Here is a 25,065-nt window from a genome sequence, read left to right on the forward strand (position 1 = left end):
CGAAAATTCAATTTTTGGCAATTTTTTACCCATAAAAGGGAACGACATAGACCCCCAATACTGATAGAGGTACATACTGTGGTCCTAGGCTACCATACCAAATTTTTAGATTTGGCAATTTCCAAAATTTAAGGGGGGTGGTCCTATGTACCTCTGCCAAAATTTAGGGGGTGGGCCAAGGTACCCCTGCCAAAATTTAAAGGGGGTGGTCCTAAGTACCCCTAGGTCATTGACCCTGGGCTAAGGTCATTGACCTTTGACCTATGACGTCACAAAGGTCGGGGTCAAAGTCCAAATTTGCCTCAAGTGGGGCGATTACTACTGTAGTATTTACCATATTTTTTGTTCCGATGTCAGTGTTAAAACAGGAGGGAACCAGAGGGCCAAAGGGTTAAAAAAGGGATATTTTTACCCCCCAAAAATCCCTTTTTCATGAATTTCCCGCCTTAGATACATGATGGAGACATGTGAATGGTACCGCCTGAAAGACAGTTCTATTCTGAAGAGAATGATTGGCGGATTATTGTCCTAGGGTAATTAGGGATGTCTCAGGAATTTTTTTCCCTGAGATCATAGTGTTTTATGGTAATTTGGGGCATTCTGGGAATTTTTGATAAAAATTCTCCCGCCCTTATTATCAAGATAGAAACTTGAAATTTGGCACACACATTCAGTATACCAAGTACTATTTATCAGATTTTTTTTAGATGGCTACGATCACACAGGGGGGGTCCAGGGGGGCCAAAGTTCGAGAAAAAAAATTTCCCTCCGATATTTTCACTTTGACATTTTTTTCCCGCTTCTGGTATATGGTATGAGCATGCAAGTGGTACCATTTGAAAGCCAGCTCTATTCTAAAGAGAATGAGGTATGAACCATGATCCTAGGATAAATAGTGACGATACAGTAGCTGCTTGACTGAAAGTCTAAAAAATAGCCCAAAAAGCCAGGATCCTTTAAGGGTTAATACTGATACTATGTGTATAATCGAGAAATGTATATTTGTGGTAAATTTCATAGGAAAAGAATTATAAATAGGAAATTTGCGATTATACACATACTAACATTATAAGAAATACCGGGCGAATTCTTTATCAAAATATATTTCTACAACAACATATTTATAGACATGCGACAATAATTTTGGACATGACTGTACATACATACAGGTCAAACGGAGGACTTTTTTTTTAAAAAAAAGGTTGATTCAAGAAATCTTGATGGATTCTAAAAACTGTAAAATTAGGTCATTTCACAAAAAAGCCATTAAAGTATCTTAAAGTCTCTCTATGACATTGAAAAAAAAAAGACAACAGACTTGTGTAAATAATCTTTATTCAACAGGTGTTTCATAGACGTTGCGTTTACATGGAAGTCATTGCCTAGCACCACTGAAACAATCGATCAAATGGTGTATATGTTTCCATAGCAACACACAGCCACCAAAGGCGTTTTCAAGCCTTGTCCCGCACAAACATGTAACCAGTACAATCTAAATTATTTTGTGTGAATAGTATTAAAACGAATGTTACAATTTTGAAATTGTTCAGTTATAAGTGCATTACAAAATATACATCGTGAAAACGATCAGGAATTATGCCGTTTTTGAAACCAAAATTATGGGAGGAGCCAAAATGGAAAAAACTGCAGAGAATGGCCCAGCTAAATGGGACAATGCATTCTGTTTTCCAAATCAACGGCGATTATTATGTTGGGGACTGGAAGGACGATCTTACACATGGTAAGTGCAACAATGTTTTAATTGTATACTACTTTGTTTTCAATATTCAAAACCCGTGACGTCACAAATGTGAAATATATTTTAATAGTGGTGTGCACAATAAAAGCAGTCGAAATTTCTTTTTGTTTTGTAAGTTGGAAGACTTTACCATCTTTTGCTTAACTAATTTCAACCGCAGCCGATAAGAGAAACTCTTGAGCCAAAGAAAATGTACACCATTTTTCAAGAAAACTTTTTTCGGTGATTCAGCAGAAGGTGGTCTAAAATCTGCCACCTAATATATATAGCCTCTCCGTTCTCTCTCTCTTTTTTTTATCTCTCTCTAAAAAGGGCAAATTTATACTTTTTCGTTTTAAAACCTATTGAAAAGGTTGTGGAATTAATTAGATAAGTCAGCAGCTAACAAAAAATGAAATATTTGAAAACGTTACTAAAAATATATGAGCGCTCAAATCTGTCAACGACAGGATTTATAATTACTCTCAGCATCGGATTCCAACTCCTTTTATTTGCATTTTCTTACTTTTAAACATTATTTCACTTACAACTGATTTTCTGTTTACTTTTACAGTTCTATACCTTTGTTCTCCTTTCATATGTTAGAGCTCCTCCGTGGCTAAGCGGTTAGCGTACGCGCCTTTGGCGCGGGAGACCTGGGTTCGAATCCCGGCGGGAGCTCATGTGGTTCGGATTCCACGTTAATCAGTAGGTCCACGTCTCATATAGCCTCGCTGCTGAACGGGACGTAAAACTCAAAATCAATCAATCCTTTCATATGTTACATCTAGGGTGACCAAATCGTCAACTAGAAAAAACGGGACACCTTTTATTTCTGGATAGGTTGCTCCCCTAAATATATTTTTTTAGCCTGTCCGTTCTCCTTCTCTTTTTGTCTCACTCACACAAAAGGCAAATTTTCACTTTTTCGTTTGAAAACCTATTGAAAAGGTTGTGGAATTAATTAGATAACAAGTTAACTATCAGCAACTAACAAAAAATGAAATATTTGTAAACATTACTAAAAATATATGAGCGCTCAAATCTGTCACCGACACGATTTATAATTACTCTCAGCATCGGATTCCAACTCCTTTTATTTGCATTTTCTTACTTTTAAATATAATTTCATTTACAACTAGTTTTCTTATTACTTTCACTTTTATAGTTCTGTACTTCTGGTCTAGGGATGGTATCGAGACGAGACGAGACGAGACTTTGTACAGTCTCGGTCTCGTCTCGGTTTAAAAATAGTTGTCTCGGTCTCGGTCTCGTCTCGAGTCAAAAATCGCCGTCTCGGTCTCGGTCTCGTCTCGGTCAACAAATGCTTGTCTCGATCTCGGTCTCGGTCTCGAGGGCCAAATCTCGGTCTCGTCTCGGTCTCGTCTCGAAAGTCTGGAAATAAATAGGTGAAATTAAAATTGTAAAAGTATTATTATTATAAAGTGTGTCGTTTCTGCTTTTTATTTTTGGCCTTATTCTTGACTTAGAATTATAGTATGGTGTACTTCTTCAGAGCTAATTTGCTAGTGCTGATGCCTTCCATGCGTGTGTTCTAGTTTCAATCATCAGTGGGTATATCATATCTGGGATAAAATTCTAATAGTAACCCATATTTCACTTTCAGCAAAAGACATTCTCATATGGCCTCAGTACTGCCTATAAATTAAACTCTATTAAATTAACTTCAGTACTATACAGTAGTTTATTTCCTTCCTTAGAATAAGAATTGTTCAATACATTCTAACGGATAACGCAACACATAGCAGCATGAATGTATTTAATCGTACCGAATTTGAAATTTTACAATTTCTCATTTATTATCCAATACATTCTGTTTTGACTGTCATTTTAAAAGCATAATATAACGTTCATTATCTGAACAAATAGGGTAAATTATTACTACAATATATTTTGTTTAAAATTGATCAAATGCTTTATTACCGTTTTACATCTACGTGTTTAATTGACACCTTATAACACAAAATTCCTGAACTTTGTGATGGGGGCTACGGCACTCATCTTTGCTATGTGTGGCCTCGGGTTGCATCACGAAACAATTAGATTCAAAGTCAGATGTTTCGCATAGTTCGCGTCTAAATTTAAGTACATTCTGTTTCTTATACAAGTTCCTAAAGTTGTAATGCATTACATACGCATACGTATATTCACTGCCGTAACATAGATTAAACTTATTCCTGAGCTCTTAGAGGTGCATATGATCTTTATTCGAGAAAATCAATCGTGCGTTCATTACGTTGAAATTTTATATTGATTGAAAATTACTTGCGAAACATGAACATACATATTATATAAGTATATAGGTAATTCGAGCTAGCTGTATCTATTTTCTCTCTCTCGCTAAAACAAGTTATTCTTAGCTTTCTAGTTTTCTTTTGTATTCATTTTCGTAGTTTTGCAGCAACATGAAGTATTAAATAGTCAAAAATATATTTTTTTTTCGCTGTATGACTTTCGTTAAATTTTGGATCCAATTTTATCCTACCTTACCTAGTAAATTTATACAGTATATATATCCAGTCACTTTTTGGTCAGATTGAGTTAGAATATTTTTTTAATAGACTATGTTCTTTCTAGTGGTGTAATAATGTAAGCCTAAAGCCATCTTACTACTTTGTAACTACTTAGTATAGTTTGAAAAACAGTATTATAGATCTTAGTTAAGGAACCGATTTTTCGCTTCTCCTGTAAAATTACGAAATTATGACTTGGTTTAGTTTACCTCTGAGGTCTCGATATAAAATCATCACCATTATCATAATCAAGCATTATCAATCCACTGCTGGATGAAGTCTTCCCAAGTTTTCTCTACAACTATCTATCTTGAGTAATTCTTTTCCAGGTTAATCTCCCGTGGTTCCTGATTTTGTCACAATTTCTTGTATGTTGACATTTCCTAGGCTGTTTTTGTCACGTGGTATCCAATCTAAAATTGCTTTCGTCTATCGATCATAATTTCGTCTTGCAATATGTCCATAACATTTTCCGATCTATTTTAAAAATTATTTCATTAGTACCAGTCATTAGTTGCCAAATAATTCATTTCTATATATTTGGGCTACAAATAGTTCATATCCTCTACTTTTGGAGCACAGACACGCTACTTTTTGATCTTCGGATCTGGCAACACTGACTCAATTATTTAAATCAACACAATGTAAGAACCCCCATTTGCTGTAATGGCTAGTACGCTTGATTTTGGTTCGCATGGTTCCGAGTTCGATTCCCAGTGTCGGTAATGTTCAACGACTGAAGTTTTTCGGATTAAACTATGATCAGTAACTCCACGTCTCCTTTAGCCGCCCTAGCATAATCGTGAAACCTTAAACTAAAACAAAACAAAACAAAAATCAACACAATGTGTATTACTAACTGTAAGTCTTTGAATAATTGCATATAGCTATCGAGTTTGAGGTGGTCGGTGGTCAGTGGTCAAACTATAACAAATGAAATGCAGTTAGGGTGTAATTGAAAGTTTAATAAAGCAGTGTTTTAATCTAAAAAATACACCAGGCCTAAGGCTTAGGGAGAACAACTAGTGCTACTGAAAAGTTGTCAGTTACGTTTAATTTCAGTTACAATTTGCTTTTACATGTACTGCTGGAACGAAAACTTTGACAATAACATTATAAGTAGCCCAAAGACTATGAAAAATATCGTGTTTTGAAAACATTCTTGCACCATAAAACAAATTACGAGTAATTGTAAAATATTTTGCACTTTAGCTACGTTATTTGCACTATATTTATAATAATATTTAGCAATTTATTTAAGTTCGCAACACTACTTAAAATAATGTAACTGCGACTTGTTGTAATTAAAACTACTGAACACTAATGTTATAATGTTCCTGCCATTTGAGTTATTAGAGATCTCCAAAATGTTGATGTTAGTGATATGTATTGTCCTTTGTTACACTGAATAATATATGTGCTTTTGTGGTTTAATTTAATATCTAAATTAGAAATATGTAGAGCTTTTTCGTGGCTAAGCAGTTAGCCTATGGCGTGAGAGACCCGGGTTAGATTCCCGGCGGGAGCTCATGTGGTTTAGATTCAACGTTAATCAGTAGGTTCAGTCTCATATAACCTCGCTGCTGAAAGAGGCGTTAAACTCAATTAAAAAATGAAATGAAATTTTTGAGTTTTACGTCCCACGGTTATGCCGATTAGGCTAAAGGAGACTGTGATGATGAGAGATGAATGAAATGGTGGAATGAAGAAAGTGGGAGGAAACGAGAGAACCCCGAGAAAACGCACGCACTAAACTAAATTAACTAAACAGAAATATGTAATATCAAACGCAGTGCAATTTGAGAAATTACAACTTTATGTTGCGTTGGCAACATTGCTTGTTTATCTAGTGGTATTGCAGAGTATCTGGAAGAATTTCCCCTTCCATATTTCACACAGCATGTTAAAAAATTCAGCATTTTTAATATATATGACTATTATATATAACTAGATGAAATACCCATTTTTCGCATGGGACCAGTATTTGTAAGTCAAGGCCTGTGGGAGTATCACTATCTCAGCAACCGCGAAAACTACTGTATGCATTTGACACTAATATCGGTCATTTTGTATTATTTTTGCATGTCTGGGTACCCCCTCCCCAGCAGGTGAACCCCGGCCCGCATGCACTGGTAGCTGAATTTGAAAGTCATCGCTAATGGAAGTGACACCATTGATCTCAGCGACCGCAAAAACTATACATTTGACACTAATATCGGCCATTTTGGATTACTTTTACATGTCTCGGTATCCCTCCTGTGAACTCCGGCCCGCAGCTGAATGGGGTGAATTTGGAGGTTAATGCGACCGGAGTTTCACCATTGATCTCAGAAAACGCGAAAACTATTTCACACTAATATCGGTCATTTTGTATTATTTTTTAGTCGGTACTCCCCTCCCCCGCAAGTGAATCATGACCCGCATGCACTGGCAGCTGACTTTGAAAGTCATCGTTAATGGAAGTATCATCATTCATCTCAGCGACTGCGAAAACTATGTATTCGACATTAATATCGGTCATTTTCTACTACTTTTGCATGTCTTGGTAAACGCCCCTCATTCAAAATTAAAAAAAAAAAAAAAAAAAAACGCTTCTTCTTGGTCTAAGGCCTGGGACATGATACTTGTCACTCAAATTTCGTAACTCTTGGACTCTCGTCTGGTCCCCAGGCCGCACACAGGCAATCACAAAGACAGACACGCAGACACACAGACAAACAAACTCTTCCTTTTACTTATATTAGATATGATATACAGGCAAGGATACAAGGGGAGTGTTAAAGGGGTTATACCTCCCCTTGACGCTCAGCTATACACTGTATAAAATGGGCCTCAATCCTACTTCTTTCTTTACATTGGGTAAAATGTCAAACTATGCTTTAGCCCCTCCCTCGATCATATCCTGGATCCGCTAGTATATATATATATATATATATATATATATATATATATATATATATATGTTTAGAGAGGGAGAGAGAGAGACAGATGACTATACACATCAGCAGTGGATTTTGTTTCGGGAGAGGCTTGAGAACGAGTAAGAAATATTTGTGTTGTACGTGCAATGCGAAAAAAATGATCACAAATCTATTTCGGGAGGGGCTTCAGTCCGATAGCCATCCCCTAAATACGCCACTGAACATTAGTCAACCGTTCCCATATTACCTAATACAGCAATGAAAGAAATTTTGAGTAAAGGTCAATCTTAATAGTTGTCTATATCAATATTCGAGACGAGACCGAGACTTTCGAGACTGACCTAAGTCTCGTCTCGGTCTCGTCTCGATTTATAGAGGTCCGTCTCGGTCTCGGTCTCGTCTCGGTAGATAAAAGGCCGTCTCGGTCTCGGTCTCGTCTCGGTATATAAAAGGCCGTCTCGGTCTCGGTCTCGTCTCGATAATTCGAGACGATACCGAGACGAGACCGAGACTAGTCTCGGTCTCGGTACCATCCCTATTCTGGTCACCTTTCGTAAATGAAAGTATGTTACATTTTAGTCAAATCACGGAAATACTGTACTGTACCGATGACAGCTTCTCAATCTTCCACCGATCGAAACAGAGAGTAAAAGCAGGTTACATTTGTTCTTCATAAGACTTTCAGCCCTTTGCACTGTCGTCTGCGGAGTAGGGAGGCCTAGGAGGGAAAACAGTGCAGGCACCACATCCAATATTGCAAACGTCGTAATGACTTTGCTCAGTAATTAGACATATTCCAATATAATGACATAGCATAGAAAATAATAATATAAATTAGGAAATTTTAGCGATTCTAAAGGTTTTTTGTACCCAATGTACGTAAATATGGGACATTTTTGGCGTCCCGGAAGAAGTTTTCGGGACACCGGGAATGGTAGTAAAAAAACGGGACAATCCCGTTATTACGGGACGGTTGGTCACCCTAGTTACATCTTACAGGAGTATTAGTCAAATCACTGAAACACTGACACTGTACTGTACTGATGACAGCGCCTCAATGCGCCCAGAGAGTAAAAACAGGTTACATTGTTCTTCATAAGACTTTCAGCCCCTTGCACTGTTGTCTGCGGAGTGGGGAAGCTTAAGAGGGAAAACAGTGCAGCTACTACATCCAATATCGCAAACGTCGTAATGAAGTTGCTCAGTAATTAGACATATTCCAATATAATAACATAGCTTAGAAAAAATAATGGGACCTTTTGGCGTCTTGGGAGAATTTTTCGGGACACTGGGAAAGGTGGTGAAAAAACGGGACAATCCCGTTTTTACGGGACAGTTGGTCACCCTACTCTAGAATATTCCGACAGTCTTCGCACACATATTTAGTACCTCAATACAAGAAAAAAGTTTATCCATGACTTAGGTCGGAAAAGTCTAATTACGAAGATGCACTGATTACAAAAGTCTAATTATCGAGATGGTTCCAATTTGAGGTAATACTTTACGGCCAACTTAGTAATTACCGTAAACTGCGTATAGCTACTTTGGCCTTTTAATGGCAACTTTGGCTCAAAGGAAAAAAAAAAAAAAGATTTGATTTTTTTTTACATGGTTATTATTTTTTCTACCAGTAAGAAAAGTTGTGGATCGAAGTATTACAACATTGAGAACACGTGAATATTGGCGCTAGTGATTTATTTCCGGAACATGGGAAGCAAAATGCTAGCAACTGTTAGCAAGTAAACATTATACAGGGTGGTCCAAAAGTAGGTATACGCCCCTGCATTGATCTAGTATAACATTCTAGTTTATGGGTTTATTTGCTTTGTTTGTTCCGAGCTTAAGGTATAAGTAAAAGGACATTAAGAAGAAATAATAAAGAAACTAAGTCTACCTGATGGATAACAATAAGAAATTAGATAAAATGCAATGAGTAGCGAGAGATGACTTTTTCATTTAAACTCAGTGTTCCAGGAATAAATTCCATATCCGCACTTGGCGCACTATGAAATCTGAAACTGGAAGGGAGACATTCGGTCTCAGTATTGCATCCCCATAGTTTGAAAGATTTCCGTGGTTCTACAATGTGAAACAGGAGACACATACTTTATTCTTTTATTCTTTTGATTTTTGCAGGGAAAGGTCGGTTCCACCATTTATCGAAACGTGTGGTATATGAAGGTGACTACGCTTATAATTATAGACACGGCTACGGATGTCGTTCTCTGCAGCAACCCGATGGAGAATACGTCAGAGAATATTCTGGAGATTGGTGCTGGAATAAAAAATGTGTAAGTAATTATTAAAAAAAAAACAATGTACAATAAAATATCAATATAACGAAATTTTGGGGACCTCCGAAATTAGTTATGGCATTAGTGCTGTATTACCGGACCAATTTGCAAATCGAAAAAAAGTACGAAAATGTACTGCATTCGGTTATTTTAGGTTGGATTATTGGATTACATTAAGTTACGTTAGATTACGTTACATTAGGTGTGCAGTATTACTATACGAATCCATAATATAAGTAGTAGTAGTAATAGTAGTAGTAGTAATAGTAGTAGTAGTAGGAGGAGGAGGAGGAGGAACGGGTTAGAAGCCCCGCAGGGGTTAATTGAATTCTGTTCTGACATGAAATGGGCAAATTAAAGACTTGTCCAAATTTTGCTGTACATTTTACAATCTAGTATGGATCCGTATAGTAAAACAAGTGTACCTCTCCGCGAAATAGTCCATCCGCCTCCATATACAGTGCCGCTTACAACATCAAAAACAAGCAACAAATACAACCACTTTCTTACCTTTTACTATTCCCCTTACCTGAATTTCACTCATTCTTCCTCAAAAACTTAAGTAAATTATTCAATTGACCCAGTAAATTTCCTAAAATTGGTCCGGCGATTCAGCACTTAACTCTTAGTTATAATTTAATTTTCTCACACTAAAATAAGTTCTTTGAAGAATTGATGTTATATTCACTGCAGGATCTACATTACATCGACATGACTTAACAGACCAAAAAAAAAGTTTATTAGATGTAAGAAAAATATCTCTAAAAGAAGTAATTCTGAATGACTAGCTGACTGATGACATTCTAGGGCAAGGGCGCCGATCCTGGAAGGAAGGGGGCGGATCTCCCAAAGCTCATGTGAGCTTCCCGTATTGTATTTATGAATATACAATATTTGGCATAATTTGAATGCAATTTGTCTTAAAATTCTCATATATATACCTTCTGCATCTGAATTTATAGAGAAATCGGCGCCCTTAGTCCAAGCCAAACCATAAAGGCTTGAAACTTTAAATTTGGCCAATGCATAGGATTTGTGACGTGACGTACCACTAAGGAAGGAGTTTTGGAAATTCAGAGATGAACGTGGAAATAGATGTATTGTCCATCGGACACATTCCATAATGAGTTATGTCAAATTAACCCAAAATTTATTATTTAGTTTGCGAAAATAGATATAGTACTTATAATGATTTCTTGCATTGTGTTGCTGTACGCAAAATTTTGCAAAGGCTGGTACGGAATGACTCCTTTATCTCGGAGGGTTAGAGACATGCATTTGGTATATGGACTTTTCATGTTTCGGTAGGTTTTGATATTTGACCAAGAAGGGAAGAAAAGGGAGTGAAAAGGAAAAAGGAACGAGAATTGAAATAATAATAATAATAATAATAATAATAATAATAATAATAATAATAATAATAATAATAATAATAATAATAATAATAATAATAATAATAATAATTTTTTCGATATTGTCCGAAGAAGGATATGTTAGATATCCGAAACCGTTACGAATTATAATTTAAAATAAAGTGTGTTTTAAGCTTTGGTCAGTGTTTCTTTTGTTAAAATAATCAACCCAAAGCCATGGATAGTCTTACAGATGACCTATCGGAGCTTGAAGACTTTCCTAAGCAATGTAATTGCCAGATGTGCTTAAGAGAAATTGTATGTCCCTATAGAAAATTGGAAATATTGTGCTGTGACTTTTGTAAATATAAAAGTACTAGTGTGGACCAATGCAGAAACCCTTATAAGTAAGTCTTTATCTAGACTCTGAAAGATTTGCAATATTCATTTTAATTTTTGATCCTTTGTTTTTAAATTGTATCAGTATTATCCACTACGGCGTATTTCTTGAAAAGTACATACTTCTTGTGTTTGTAAAAATATCTTTTGGTCTTTGAATCCAATTTTTTTCAAAACTTGTATCTGAAAATACGTCATTGTTCCATTTTTTCAAATTTACAGTTTAATTTAGAACTATGAAATTTACTTTACAAAGCAGTAAAATGAGCAACCAAGCTGTAAATTCGGACCACTGGGTACGGAGATATACTTAGATAAAAATGTAGTAATTTGGCCTCCATCTTTACATATGGTAACCAAACGACTATGATCTGGATCATGTGTCCGTTTTTATCCTCGTATAAGTGTTTAACAAATCCTACAAGACTTAGGGGATATAAAACTTCACACGTGAGATGGGCTAGCGCCTGTAGTACAGATACACTATGTGATCAAAAGTATTCGGACACCTGGCTGAAAATGTCTCTCCGGTACTGCTGGAATTCAATATGGTGTTGGCCCATCCTTAGTCTTGATGACAGCTTTCACTCTCGCAGGCATACTTTCAATCAGATGCTGGAAGGTTTCTTGGGGAATGGCAGCCCATTCTTCTCGGGGTGCTGAACTAAGGAGAGGTATCCATATAGGTCGGTGAGGCCTGGCACGAAGTCGGAATTTCAAAACATCCCAAATGTGTTCTATAGGATTCAAGTCAGGAATCTGTGCAGGCCAGTACATTACAGGGATGTTGTGGTCTTGTAACAACTCCGGCACAGGCCGTGCAATATGAACAGGTGTTCTACAGTGTTGAAAGATGCAATTGCCATCCCCGAATTGCTCTTCAACAGTGGGAAGCAAGAAGGTACTTAAAACATCAATGTAGGCCTGCGCTGTGAGAGTGCCACGCAAAACAATAAGTGGTGCAAGCTCCCTTCAAGAAAAACATGACCACACCATAACACCACCACCTCCGAATTTTACTGTTGGCACTACACACGCTGACAGATGACGTTCACCGGGCATTCGCCACACCCACACCCTGCCATCGGATCGCCACATTGTGTACCGTGATTCGTCACTCCACACAACGTTTTTCCACTGTTCAATCGTCCAATGTTTACGCTCCTTATACCAAGTGAGGCGTCGTTTGACATTTATCTGCGTGATGTGTGGCTCATGAGAAGTCGCTCGACCATGAAATCCAAGTTTTCTCACCTCAGCCTGCCATAGTACTTGGAGTGGATCCTGATGCAGTTCGGAATTCCTGTGTGATGGTCTGGATAGATGTCTGCCTATTACACTTTAAGACCCTCTTCAACAGACAAGGTCTGCCTATACGCTTTTGTGCTGTACACGTCCCTTCACGTTTCCACTTCACTATCACATCAGACACAGTGGACCTAGGTATGTTTAGGAGTGTGGGAATCTCGCGTACATACTTCTGACACAAGTGACACCCAATCATTTGACCACGTTGAAGTCCATGAGTTCCGTGGAGCACCCCCTTCTGCTTTCTCACTATGTCTAATGACTACTGAGGTCGCTGATAATGAGTATCTGACAGTAGGTGACAGCAAAATGCATCTAATATGAAAAACGTATGTTTTAGGAGTGTCTGGATACTTTTGATCACATAGTATATATTGCTAGAAGATAAAAGTGGCGGAAAAGCTATTTTTGTAACAACAATTAAAATCATACCTGCTACTAGTTTCCCTTTAATATATAGCCTAGTTTTAAACTAAATTCAGTTTCTCGTATACCGTTTTAAAGCTTATTAAATTCTGTTTCTTTTTGTGTCTTATTAAAGTATTAAATTATTAACATTTTCAAGAAAATTACGAAAACAGAATAAAATTTTATCTTCAATTCTATTCTTTCCAATTTTTCGGGAAAATGGCACAGATATCACGAAAAGTATAAGAATACAAAATTACAGAGTGCAATGTTCTTTTTCCAATGGAAAAATGATGATCAAAATCGGTCCATAAATGGGCGAGTTATGAGCATTTAAAGAACTTCATGATCCGCCATGTTGAATCCAATATGGCGAGTAAACGACTATGAGCCAGATCACGTGACCAAAAGAAATTAACTCTCTTTTAAGTGGGTAATAACACCCTGCAGTCAAAATGAGGGACAGATAATGTACACATGACACAGGCTAGCGCCCGCACTATGTGAGTAGCATGCTTGACATATTCTTATATCATAATAACTACAAATCAGAATGTTTTTGGAATTATATTGGGATGTCCATATGTGTAGAATGAATGAACAGTTTGTTGCTTTAGAATAGAATATTTAATTATGACAAACAGTCAAACTGTCACCTCGAGTATTATACTCGGACATTTTGCAAATCTCTTAAACGGATGTTAGTTAAATGAAAATACAAAAAACTGAACTAAAATTTAACTTTGCGGACTCAAAGGTTTTAACAGAATGGATTTATTACAAAGTATTAGTTTTACTTATCAAATTGTAATTGAAATTGCTGTTATTGACGAAAGATTGAAAGCTTAAGAAATATGTCTTCTAGCAAAATTTACTCCAGAATTTTATGTTGCCAACTGAGACGAAAGTAAGAAAATAGATTAGTATGCATAAATTGTTATCGTTCTCACGTCGCATCTACGAGGTTCGTCCGGTCATTCTGAGTATGCCCATTCAGGCTTTTAGAGTCCCACAGCAAATTTTGGAATGTCATATTAAAATACAGACAATACCTTATTACTTTCAACAAATTCTCTAAAGTTTCATGAGAAATCTTTTAATTATTAAATGTTTTCATAACTGATCCGAAACTATGCTAGTACTAAGTAAATAATTGAGAATATTTGTTTTGTGCTTGTTTCTGCAGGGCCATGGATATCGTCATTACCAAGACGGAGGCTATTATGACGGTGAATTTTATAACAACAAGCGGGAGGGGCATGGGAAGATGTGGTATCCAGATGGGGGCTTCTATGAAGGGGAATGGCTGGAGGACAAGCGCCATGGATTGGGATTGTATATACAACGTAAGTGTATATGATTAAAAAGTACTTTTGACCAAAGATGTCCAATTTGGCTTAACCATACGCTCACGCTGTCAATCCGACATCACGTTCACTCGACCTCATACTCACAACACTCTCTCGACATCACGCTTACAACATCTTCTCAACGCCATGCTCATTCGACCTCACGTTCATACTCTTTCATTACCATGCTCACTTGATTCACACTCAACAACCTTTTGACGTCCCCCTCACTCGACTTCACAGTCAGAATATTCTTTCGACATCATGTTCATTCACACAACATCCTTTCAACATCATATTCACTCGGCTTCACGCTTGCAACATATTTCCGATATCATGCTCACTCGACCTCACGCTCACATTATCTTCACTCAACCTCACGCTCATAACATCCTTTCTACTTCACGCTCACTCGACCTCACACTCACAACATTCTTTTGACGTCACGCTCACTTGCTTGTATACTCACAACATCCTTTCGACATAATGCTCACTCGACCTCACACTCACAACATTCTTTCATCATCACGCTCATTCACATCCTTTCAACAACATGTTTATTTGACATGATCCTTACACCCTTTCGACATCATGGTCATATTGCATCCTAACAAGTAAACCTTACGTTTGGGTGAATCGAGTTGCTGACTGAGACACATACGAGAAAGTAGTACTAAATGTGGTCACTATTTCAGTGAAGTTGTAGGTGCGAAGCTCCAGGGGTTTAGGAGATACAGCTACCAGAACATCACATGGAAGTACAGAGTAGTCTTCATACAGTTGGAGGTAAAAGCTCTGTAAGACCTCTTGTAATGACAAAAGGTGAATAACAAATATATGGGTACATATTAGGACTAGGGGGAAGTCATATAGTAATGGTATACCTGACGGCGACCATCTTGAAATCCGCCATTTTGAATTAAGGTTAAGTTTTTAAAATAGGAATAGGGTCATGTGATACATGATTTAAGGCGCAAATTTAAGCAGAAGAACAATGGTGACGTTAATTTTTATTTACGCGCAATTGGTAAAAAGTTACAGAGAAATTAAATATTGTTGCAACATATGTATTAGTCCTTTACCCCACCTTGTAAATTTTGTGTTAATGATAATAATTAAATAAAAAGCAGGTGGATAAATATTAGGTCTATGGTAAGAGTTGCCTTGATGGCGGCCATGTTCAAATCCGCATTTTGAATCAGACAAAAGTTTTAAACAAAACGCATAACAGTGACACCTTATTAATAGCAAATTTTACCATAAATACAACGGTATAGCCATTTTTGCTTTATCATTAACCAGCACAAAATTAAATGGGAATAGAGTAATGCAATAGATGACTTGGGCTAGAAGTTATTCAGAAATACAATGGTGGCGTAACAAATGCTGGTTAATGATAAAGCAAAAATGGTTATACCTTTGGATTTATGGTAAAATTTTGCTATTAATAAGTTGTCACTGTTATGCGTTTTGTTTAAAACTTTTGTCTGATTCAAAATGGCGGATTTGAACATGGCCGCCATCAAGGCAACTCTTACCATAGATCTAATATTTATTCACCTGTTTTTTTATTTAATTATTATCATTAACAAAAAATTTACAAGGTGGGGTAAAGGACTAGGGTGCAGCGTTTTACCACTTTTTTCTCGGAATGAAATGTAATACCTGGCAAAAGTGGCCAATTCACATGGACATTTCAGGTATAGATTTTCTTTCAAATCAGATAATATCTTCTGTGAGAACTATTGCCTCAAAATTTCAAAATTTACCTGAAAATTACAAAAAATACCAAAGTTGTTCATTAATTTTAGTTATGTTAAAGTAAACATATTTTTGGTTAAATACATGTCAGTTGCTATGAAAACTGACATTCAAGTATAAAAATGCCAGTTATATGCCCTTGGGGGGGAAGGGGGTGCCTCCTCTGGGGCCAGAAAAGGGGGCAAATTCAGTACAGTTAAGCGGTTGTGCAGCTCCTCGCTCACCTGCCAATATAGCCTGGCCAAGTGACCCAGAGCCCACCATGTAGAGGTGGCTGCACCTAGGGCTTCTCTGCTAGGTCTATCCAATCAACCAACCATATGTTGGGCCGGATGAACTGATCCGATTAGTCACTGTCAGGAAAAATTGTCACAAATTGGGACTTTGATTGAAATTTAGATGCAGCTTGCCTAGAAAGTAAGGTTGACCTGATTATTCCGCCTCTAGCATCCCTGGCACATACTCGGGAGGCTTCTTCAGTGACAAATTCACTATCTCTTCTACTGCCACCGTGTGGCGCGGATGGACGGTGAAGGACCATTCTGGCACAGTGTTGTCAGGAAGTGAAAGTTTGACCATGAGCTGTTTGTTTGGTACCGTCCATAGAACTTACTGGTAGTACAGTTATTGAAACATCAGTGCTTTCCCAAAAGACCATTGCAGTGTAATCGTTTGCCTCAAGATTCAGTCTGGGAATGATGTTATATCTAATCGAGTTATGGAGATTCCCTGCTTCGTATTCTCGAGCACTAAGAATCTTATGTAATGCATCTTGTCGGACAGCAAGTCGACCATCAGTCATCATGGCGAGAAGAAATTTTCTGGGAGTGCAAAGAATGCATTCGTCTGAATGGATGAACGGATTACAGCCTGGTATTCCCTTGGTAAGTATCTAGACCTTGAATGGTCTCAAAGACGTGAGAGGACCATCAACAATGGAAGACTATGTTCTAACACGGCATTGCATAAGCACACAGACTCTAAGTATGAATGTCGCAATTTCTATTAATTTCTTGATAGGTTTTTTGTTGCAATATACAATGTTAAAATTCTTTTTGCGCTAATCAACCAGCTAGCTTTGTTTAGTTTGCCAGGGAACATAGAAACAAGCTCTTCCGGGCATGCTCTGGAGTCAAATACTTGAGACATCTGGAACAAGCATCTCAGGACCTTACTGAGTTTTCTGTGCTCTTCTGGACTGTGATGAGTAAAGTCACATTTTATTGGTTTGAATAGCAACACTGAAAGCTTTTCAGAGTTAGATAGTTTTGAAACTATGGGACGTGTGTAAGAATAGGGGCTTGAATAAGCGCCGTGAATATGCGTGAAGAGAGCTCGGAACAGCAGTTCATTAAAATGCAAGAGATAAATAGCCCATTGCATTTGTTTTCCTGCTAGTTCCTCTAATTTTCGAAGAACAACTCCATTCCAAGCATGTTAGTGTATGTTCAATCACACCCAAGAACCTCAACTTTATCAAAGCCAACTCTGAGTTGGTTCATGATGTATTCGAAAATAGCTCTGGTCTCGTCATGTGCAGAGCCAGAGGATGGTGTCACGTGACCAACGTATTGAGAGTTACGTTCAGCCAAAAGTGATGAGTGCTCTTCTCTAACGATGCCTGTGTATGTTTTAGTGTCATTCCTTCTATCATCAAAGTATAGGATTTTAATGGGATCATCATTTCTAGAACTTTCTTTTAAATTCCGAGCAAGTTTAAGTTTCGCATGCCTTATTTTGTTCCTGTCTACAGTTAAAGCAGATGTTATGTCGCTAGATTTTTGAGAAGTTTTAATTCCAGCCTTTGAAGCTGCCTGAAGCACAGTTGTTATATGTGCCGCAGCCTTCTCGCTTACATTGTATCTCTGAGCAATCATAACAGTTTCAGTAAAATCTACGAAAGTCGTTCCCAAAGTAATGCATCCTTTTTTTATGGAAACTAATGGAGATCATAACTAACAACAGCACAGTTAAATCGAGCAATATTTCAGCTACAGGCTCATTTTTCCACATAGTTCTCACCATTTGTTATGTACTTTTGCCAACGATGAACCAGAGCCTGAATGTCGCGCTTGTAAAAATCGGCATTCCATGGACTGTCTTTTGGATTCCAGCTCGTAGTGATAACACCACGTATCATCTTCATTGACGATGCTATCCAAAAAATTGTCACGTTCATCTTCATATTGGTCCAGCAGGTCCCGAAGGAAAAGGCAAGGGCGAGAAAAGTTGTAGAAACGCTTAATTGTACTGAATTTACCCTCTTTTCCGGCCCCAGAGGAGGCACCCCTATACCTCCCAAGCGCATATAACTGGCATTTTGAGACTGGAATGTCAGTTTTCATAGCATCTGGCATGTATAAACCCAAAAAGATGTTTACTTTAACATAACAAAAAAATGAACAATTTTGGTATTTTTTGCAATTTTCAGTGAAATTTTGAAACTTTGAGGCAATAGTTCTCACAGAAGATATTATCTGATTTGAAAGAAAATCTATACCTGAAATGTCCATGTGGATTGGCCACTTTTGCCAGGTATTACATTTCGTTCCGAAGAAAAAGTGGCAAAACGACCCACCCTAGTAAAGGACTAATACATATTCTGCAACAATGTTTAATTTCCCTGTAACTTTTGGCCAATTGCGCGTAGATAAAAATTAACGTCACCATTGTTCTTCTGCTTAAATTTGCGCCTTAAATCATGTATCACATGACCCTATTCCTGTTTTAAAAACTTAACCTTAATTCAAAATGGCGGATTTCAAGATGGTCGCCGTCAGGTATACCATTACTATATGACTTCCCCCTAGTTCTAATATGTACCCATATATTTGTTATTCACCTTTCGTCGTTACAAGAGGTCTTACAGAGCTTTTACCTCCAACTGTATGAAGACTATTCTGTACTTCCATGTGGTGTTCTGGTAGCTGTATCTCCTAAACTCCTGGAGCTTCGCACCTACAACTTCACTGAAATAGTGACCACATTTAGTACTACTTTCTCATATGTGTCTCAGTCAGCAACTCGATTCACCCAAACGTAAGGTTTACTTGTAAGAACTCACAACAATTGAACAAAATCAATGTACCAGGTATGAGGATAAAAATATGGGATTCGTACATGTCCCATTCTACAGATGTATTTATGTGAAAACTTCGAGATTGCTATTAGATGAGTAACTAAATTAGGATCAGCACATTTCTAGTCAGTGTAAAAAAACAGTTATTCTATTGCGCTGCCTTTACAAAGTAAAAGCTTACTTAATCTCTTCTGAAACACTGTATGTAACGAATGTACTTTTCCCCCCCTTGTTTGATTATTGTGACGAAGGCAATCTTTTTCGCCTTACAAATTTAAAAGTATACAAAAAATTCATAACTCATGCATTTGGTTTGCTTTTGATCTGAAAAGAAAAGAACACATTTTACCCACGCTGAACAGCAATAATATTCTGTTAATGTCAAGACGAAGGTACCTGTTTGATTCATAAAATCTTGAAAATGAAATGTTCGCAATACTTGCATCGTTAACTCACACATCAGTCAGATATTCATTCTTATGCGACTCGTAATAGTAAAAAAATTAACATGCCAAGGCACAGACTAAAACAAGTAGCGGGATGTTTCTCTACATCAGGGTCAAGGACATGGAACGCATTGCCTAAAATAATTAAAGACAATTAGTCATAAAAATACTAAGGGCCTAATGCAGTCATTTTGCCGTGTTATTAGCGTCATACTAAAAACCTGACTACTGCAGGAAACATATGTTAGTCGAATTCTTTAGTGTGGCACTAATCACGTGTCAGAACGACTCTGCATAAGGCCGTAAAATTTGACTTATTTAATGACCAGCGATTATCTTTTAGCACTCACTATATCTATAATTTGGTGTGATACTACGCAGTATTTCTTTCTTTTATCGTTGTAATGAAATTTTGTGTCTCACATACTTGAAATCTATCCTAGATTTAGATTACTTATTATTATTATTATTATTATTATTATTATTATTATTATTATTATTATTATTATTATTATTATTATTATTATTATTATTATTATTATTGAAATTGTGTTTACTTTGTATTTTTTATTAACTATCTTATTTTTAATTTGATTACAATCATTTTAATGTGACTTTTTATTATTATTACTCTTTGTTTTGCTTTTCTTTCTTTTCTCGGTGACAAGTGTTAGGTGTTAGAACAGCTCTGGTTGATTCTCGCCCGCTTTACTAATAATATCCGTGGGATATTAAATATTTTATTTTTTCTGCAGCTAATTTTAATCGCTACGAAGGTGAATGGAGATACGATATGAAGCATGGTCGAGGGAAGTTCTATCATTTGGACAGTGGCCAGATGCAGGTGGGAATCTGGGTTCGTGATAATGCCAGCTGCAGTAAAATGACGGATATTCAGTGGAGGCAGGCAGCTCTGGAACCAACCATCTATCCTATTCAGCGGGTAAGTTCTTAAAAACTAAACAGAGCTCAGAAAGGTTCTTAGATGTCTCTAGCACGTAAAAATTGAGGGGGTGACCAATACAAAGAATGATTGTAGACTCCAAATAAATTTACGTCAAAATCGTGAGGTAAATGGGAAGCTACTTAAACTAGCGGAATCGGTTTTCTACCTCCATCAGTACAATTAATCATAATATGGTAGGTCTCTTGCTACATAGGACCTATTTAGAATTTTTTATATGCTATTATCCTTAGGGAGCTTCGTTTTGATGTAGGAATTATATCATATATCTATTAGTTTTATATTTCTCTATACTGCTTGTTTTCCTTCCATCGTACCTTGTAACATGTCACTCAGAGTACAAGTTCTTCAAACATGTACTAACATCACATTCTATTTTTTCACGGTTATTCCTAATGATCTCATTGGTTTATTCTTCCAATTAACTATTTTTTTTTCATTCTCCTCAACTTAAAATTTCCAAGAAGACAATCTTTCTTGTCGTCTTTTCGCAATGCACATGTTTGTGCTCCCTACAATGTAATACCCGACAGTTAAAGTTTTTTCTAACTCTTTGTTCAATGCTTCACATAGCTTGTTTTTCATCATAGCTTTTCATCATAGCTTCATCATAGCTTCACATAGCTTGATTCCCACAATCAGCTTAAATGTGTTTAACTATTAATTAAGTTGTTTTTTATTTATTCTTTCTATTACATACGTTCGTTAATAATAATACCTAAGTATTGAAAACTAGCCACCTATTCTATTGTCTTTGTCCAGACTTCCACAAATGTCATAGCCTCAATTATCCAGTCACTATTGCTTTAATCTTTTACGTATGTATTTTAACCTCAAATAATTTTCAAAGTTTTTATTTATCTTTTCTGACATCAATTTGGAGAGTGACGCTTCCCCCTGTTCCCCCGCCAGAGATATTTGTGGAAAGATTGATACAGCAGGGTTGATGGACAAGACAAATTCTGAAAATAAATAAATAAACATACAAACATAAGCGTAACTCTGAAAAGCGTATTGGAATAAGAGAAAATCAGTTTCAGAATTGGAAACAAAACAAACCATAGAAGTTTATTTAACAATTTATTTATTTATTTATTATAAGAATAGGCACAAAGTCTGGAATCGTTGAGAGAAGTAATAAATAACACATTACGAAGAAATCAATCGCATGTCCGCCACCATTCTTAACAAAGTGCTTCAAACGTTTCACCATGTTTCTTTTAATTCTCACTTTGTAAGAATAAGTGTAGTTGTTTCAGTAGTTATCAACGCCTGAAAATAATTCAGATCTAGGATAATCACAGAATATTTTCCAGAACTAAGCACATGACAAATCCATGAGATTGAGATCAAGGACCATAGTACTCATTTCTTCTCTTTCAATCCAGAGTATGTGAAAGTGTTATCGAACCAATGATACAGTTATTTGATTCAGAACAAAACTATTCATTCAGATAACGTTGACTATATTCTACGTGGTGGTCTCTTGACGTATTTCTATAATTCTTTATAGTTCATCGCTATCCTTTCATTCAGAAACATTTATTTATCTTCTTCCTAGCACTGTCTGCTTTCTTTGAAGTATTTCATTAAAAGAAGGCGAAAGTTACTAGGAGTTAGGCTGGATTACTTAAAGCTTTCTGGTTGAAAATTTGTTGTCTTAGATATTGTATTATGGAATGGTGCATATTCCAGCCTATAGATATATCTGGTTCTTAGAATCTCCCCTTTTAGTTTCCAAACTATCATACGCATAAGTGTCGGATATATTATAGAGTGGCTACGTCCGTCTGTCTGTCGACAGGTATCACAGCAAAAACGGTAATGGATGTCGAAAATATGTGGTTTGTAATCGATTCAGTGTCACAAGAATAGGTATCATCTCAACCGTTAACCCTCCATTCTAACAGGAAGTGGTAGAAATTAACCTTTTACCGTTTCAATGTTGTTTGCCACAGAACAAAAGCGGTAACAGATATCGACAAGCGGTTTTTTAAAATCAATTTAGCGTCTGAAATAACCGGAAGTGGTTGCTACTAGTTTCGGTTTTAATGTTGATCTACATAGAGCAAAACGCTAAGCGGAAGCGAATAATGGCTTCTTCATATGGATTCAGCATCCAAGGAACAGGTTTTATCTTTGACTTTATCCTTCTATTGCAACCAGAAATTATAGATGTATTACTTCCACCTTTAGTATTGGATTCGCTTAGTTTGAAGTCTACCGTAATCTCACATTGTGAAACGAAACTCAATAGTTGTTCTAACAAAACTAGGGAATTATGGCAAACAAGCAGATGGCAATTGAAACAGAATTCAATGATTCAGGCAGAATGTTTCTGACTAGAGTGGCTGCGGAGATGGAGGGAACACATTAGCATTAACAATCATGTTACTCTATATTTTATTCTAACAATTTATGTTTGCTACTATAATATATGGTAACTTATTATATGTGTAATCATTTTTACAGAACAAACTTCAGAGTGCCAAGAAGGTGTACAAGGAAGCAGAGACATATTTTTTGGAGAAGGTGGAGGAGATCGAACTGGAACATCAAGATGAGAGCTAGTAGTCACTGAGTAAATGAAGATACAAATTTTCTTTTATTCAATTTACGTACAGTACAGTTATTTGTCTAACTTTTATTACATCGAAAGCAAAAAGTTGTGATAGTTCACTGATAGTGTTGTATTGGAGAAGACGTCTCAATCAGTAATTTATTGTATTTACGTGGAAATACAAAGTTAGCTTCAAGTTACCTTTATAACATGTCCAGGTATTAAAACTATTTGGTATTTATTTTGTATAAACGTATGTATGCAGGTTTATAACATCTATGTTTGTATTTGTACAATTTCTTCTCAGTCCTTTGTCTTGAAGACTGTCTTGTAGCGCATGTATTTGTTATGGTTATTCACATTTGTGTATGTTTATACTTGTTATTATTAGTGCAAGGGGTATCTGGTTCGATTCCTACTCATGTACATTTATGGTAGACAACATCGTGTCCATGGGTTTTCTCCAGGTTTTCCCACTTCCCCCACATTTTCATTTCAGCAAATCTTTCATTTTTATAGTCATTCACTTTCAGTACTCATTAATCTCCTTTAGTCTAAAGTGCATAACCATGAGACGTTAAACTAGAAATGCCATTTCATATTATTATTATTATTATTTACAATGGTGGTAAAAGAATAAGGACGTAAAGTAATTTTTCTTCCCTTAACTTGCAGTGATAAAATTGTAGTTTTTATTGATATGACTACCATGAAGATTTATTCCAATAACAGTAACTAGAATTAAATCAACGAAACGCAAAATTTGCGTTTCTAAGAAGAATCTATAAATACACTGACATAAACTATTTACAATCATATATCGACAGAAATTCATTTCCCTTCATAACATGCTGCAGAAAATTCAAAATACCATACCTCAACTGTAGCATCTTAAATTGTCATAGATTCTAAAAAATGGCACTAGATAATTATCATTTCTCCTTATTTTCGTAAGTAGTGGATCTAGAGGTGAAGAGACAATTTTAACAACTAGTTCCGGAAACCTGGGAAATTGTAACAACAGATTCGGATGATCCGATTGTATGACATCACTGGATTTCGTACAGTAGGTGACTCGAACTTAGGTCTGTACCTGAAGATATAAAAAGTAAACTGATGTTATGGAAAAATTAAGTCCAAATAAGTAATTTTAGCACTTCGTTACGTAATACTTTCTAAGTATTTAGGAGAGTGCAAATGGCGGCGTGATGTGAAGAAAAGTGTTTGAAGTGTGTACTTGGATTTTTAGTTCCTTACACGTTTTTTATAGCTCTGTATTCAACACACCTGGTCATAACTTATATAAATTCAATTTCTGTGAAATATCATAAAACAGTGAAAAATTACTTAAGTGTCACTAATATCTAGCAGAAATATACAGTATATCGCATATCAATTGAAAATCAGTGTTACTAATATATAAATTATCTAATAATTTATTATCAATTCATATCATACTATTTTCAAATAAGGTAATATTTCAGAAATTTCGACACTTGTTCGTGTCAGTATCTAATGTACACTATTAAAATAAAGTTATAATGCACTGCAAGAATAAATATAATTTCCTGAAATATATAGGCCTATATTGCAAATGGTGGCGGTCAAATACAGAATAATTATATACAGAATAAATACAGAATACTTGAATAGAGTAATTCAAGAATAATCCATAACAACTAATGCTTCTAGACAATTTTTAAAGTTATGACCACTACTGCCAAATGACTTTAATAATACTGATGTATTACATTTGTAATTAGTCTACATGTAAAAATATTTAAACATTTGTAGCACACTAGGACATAATGTCTGGTGCACCTTCTAAACATCAATAAAGATGATAAGTAAGTAAGTAAGTAAGTAAATTACCATGTTAGTAACCTCATTCGACATAAAAGGGGCATATGATAACGTAATTTTGAATATATTAATCAGAAAAATGGCAAACC

General features: G+C 36.2%; 1 protein-coding gene across 1 annotated transcript; it reads left to right on the forward strand.

The window, feature by feature from the left end:
- Positions 1 to 1,411: 1,411 nt before the first annotated feature.
- On the forward strand, positions 1,412 to 24,944 carry LOC145671991 (MORN repeat-containing protein 3-like). The gene is made up of 5 exons (XM_081741176.1): positions 1,412 to 1,741; positions 9,330 to 9,484; positions 14,141 to 14,300; positions 20,345 to 20,532; positions 23,026 to 24,944. Exons 1-5 carry the CDS (start codon positions 1,597 to 1,599, stop codon positions 23,122 to 23,124), a joined length of 747 nt encoding a protein of 248 aa, XP_081597302.1. The 5' UTR covers positions 1,412 to 1,596; the 3' UTR covers positions 23,125 to 24,944.
- The last annotated feature ends 121 nt before the right edge of the window (positions 24,945 to 25,065 follow it).

This window comes from Thermobia domestica, chromosome 2 (assembly GCF_964235325.1).
Source record: "Thermobia domestica chromosome 2, izTheDome1.hap1.1, whole genome shotgun sequence".
Taxonomy (NCBI): Eukaryota; Metazoa; Arthropoda; class Insecta; order Zygentoma; family Lepismatidae; genus Thermobia; species Thermobia domestica.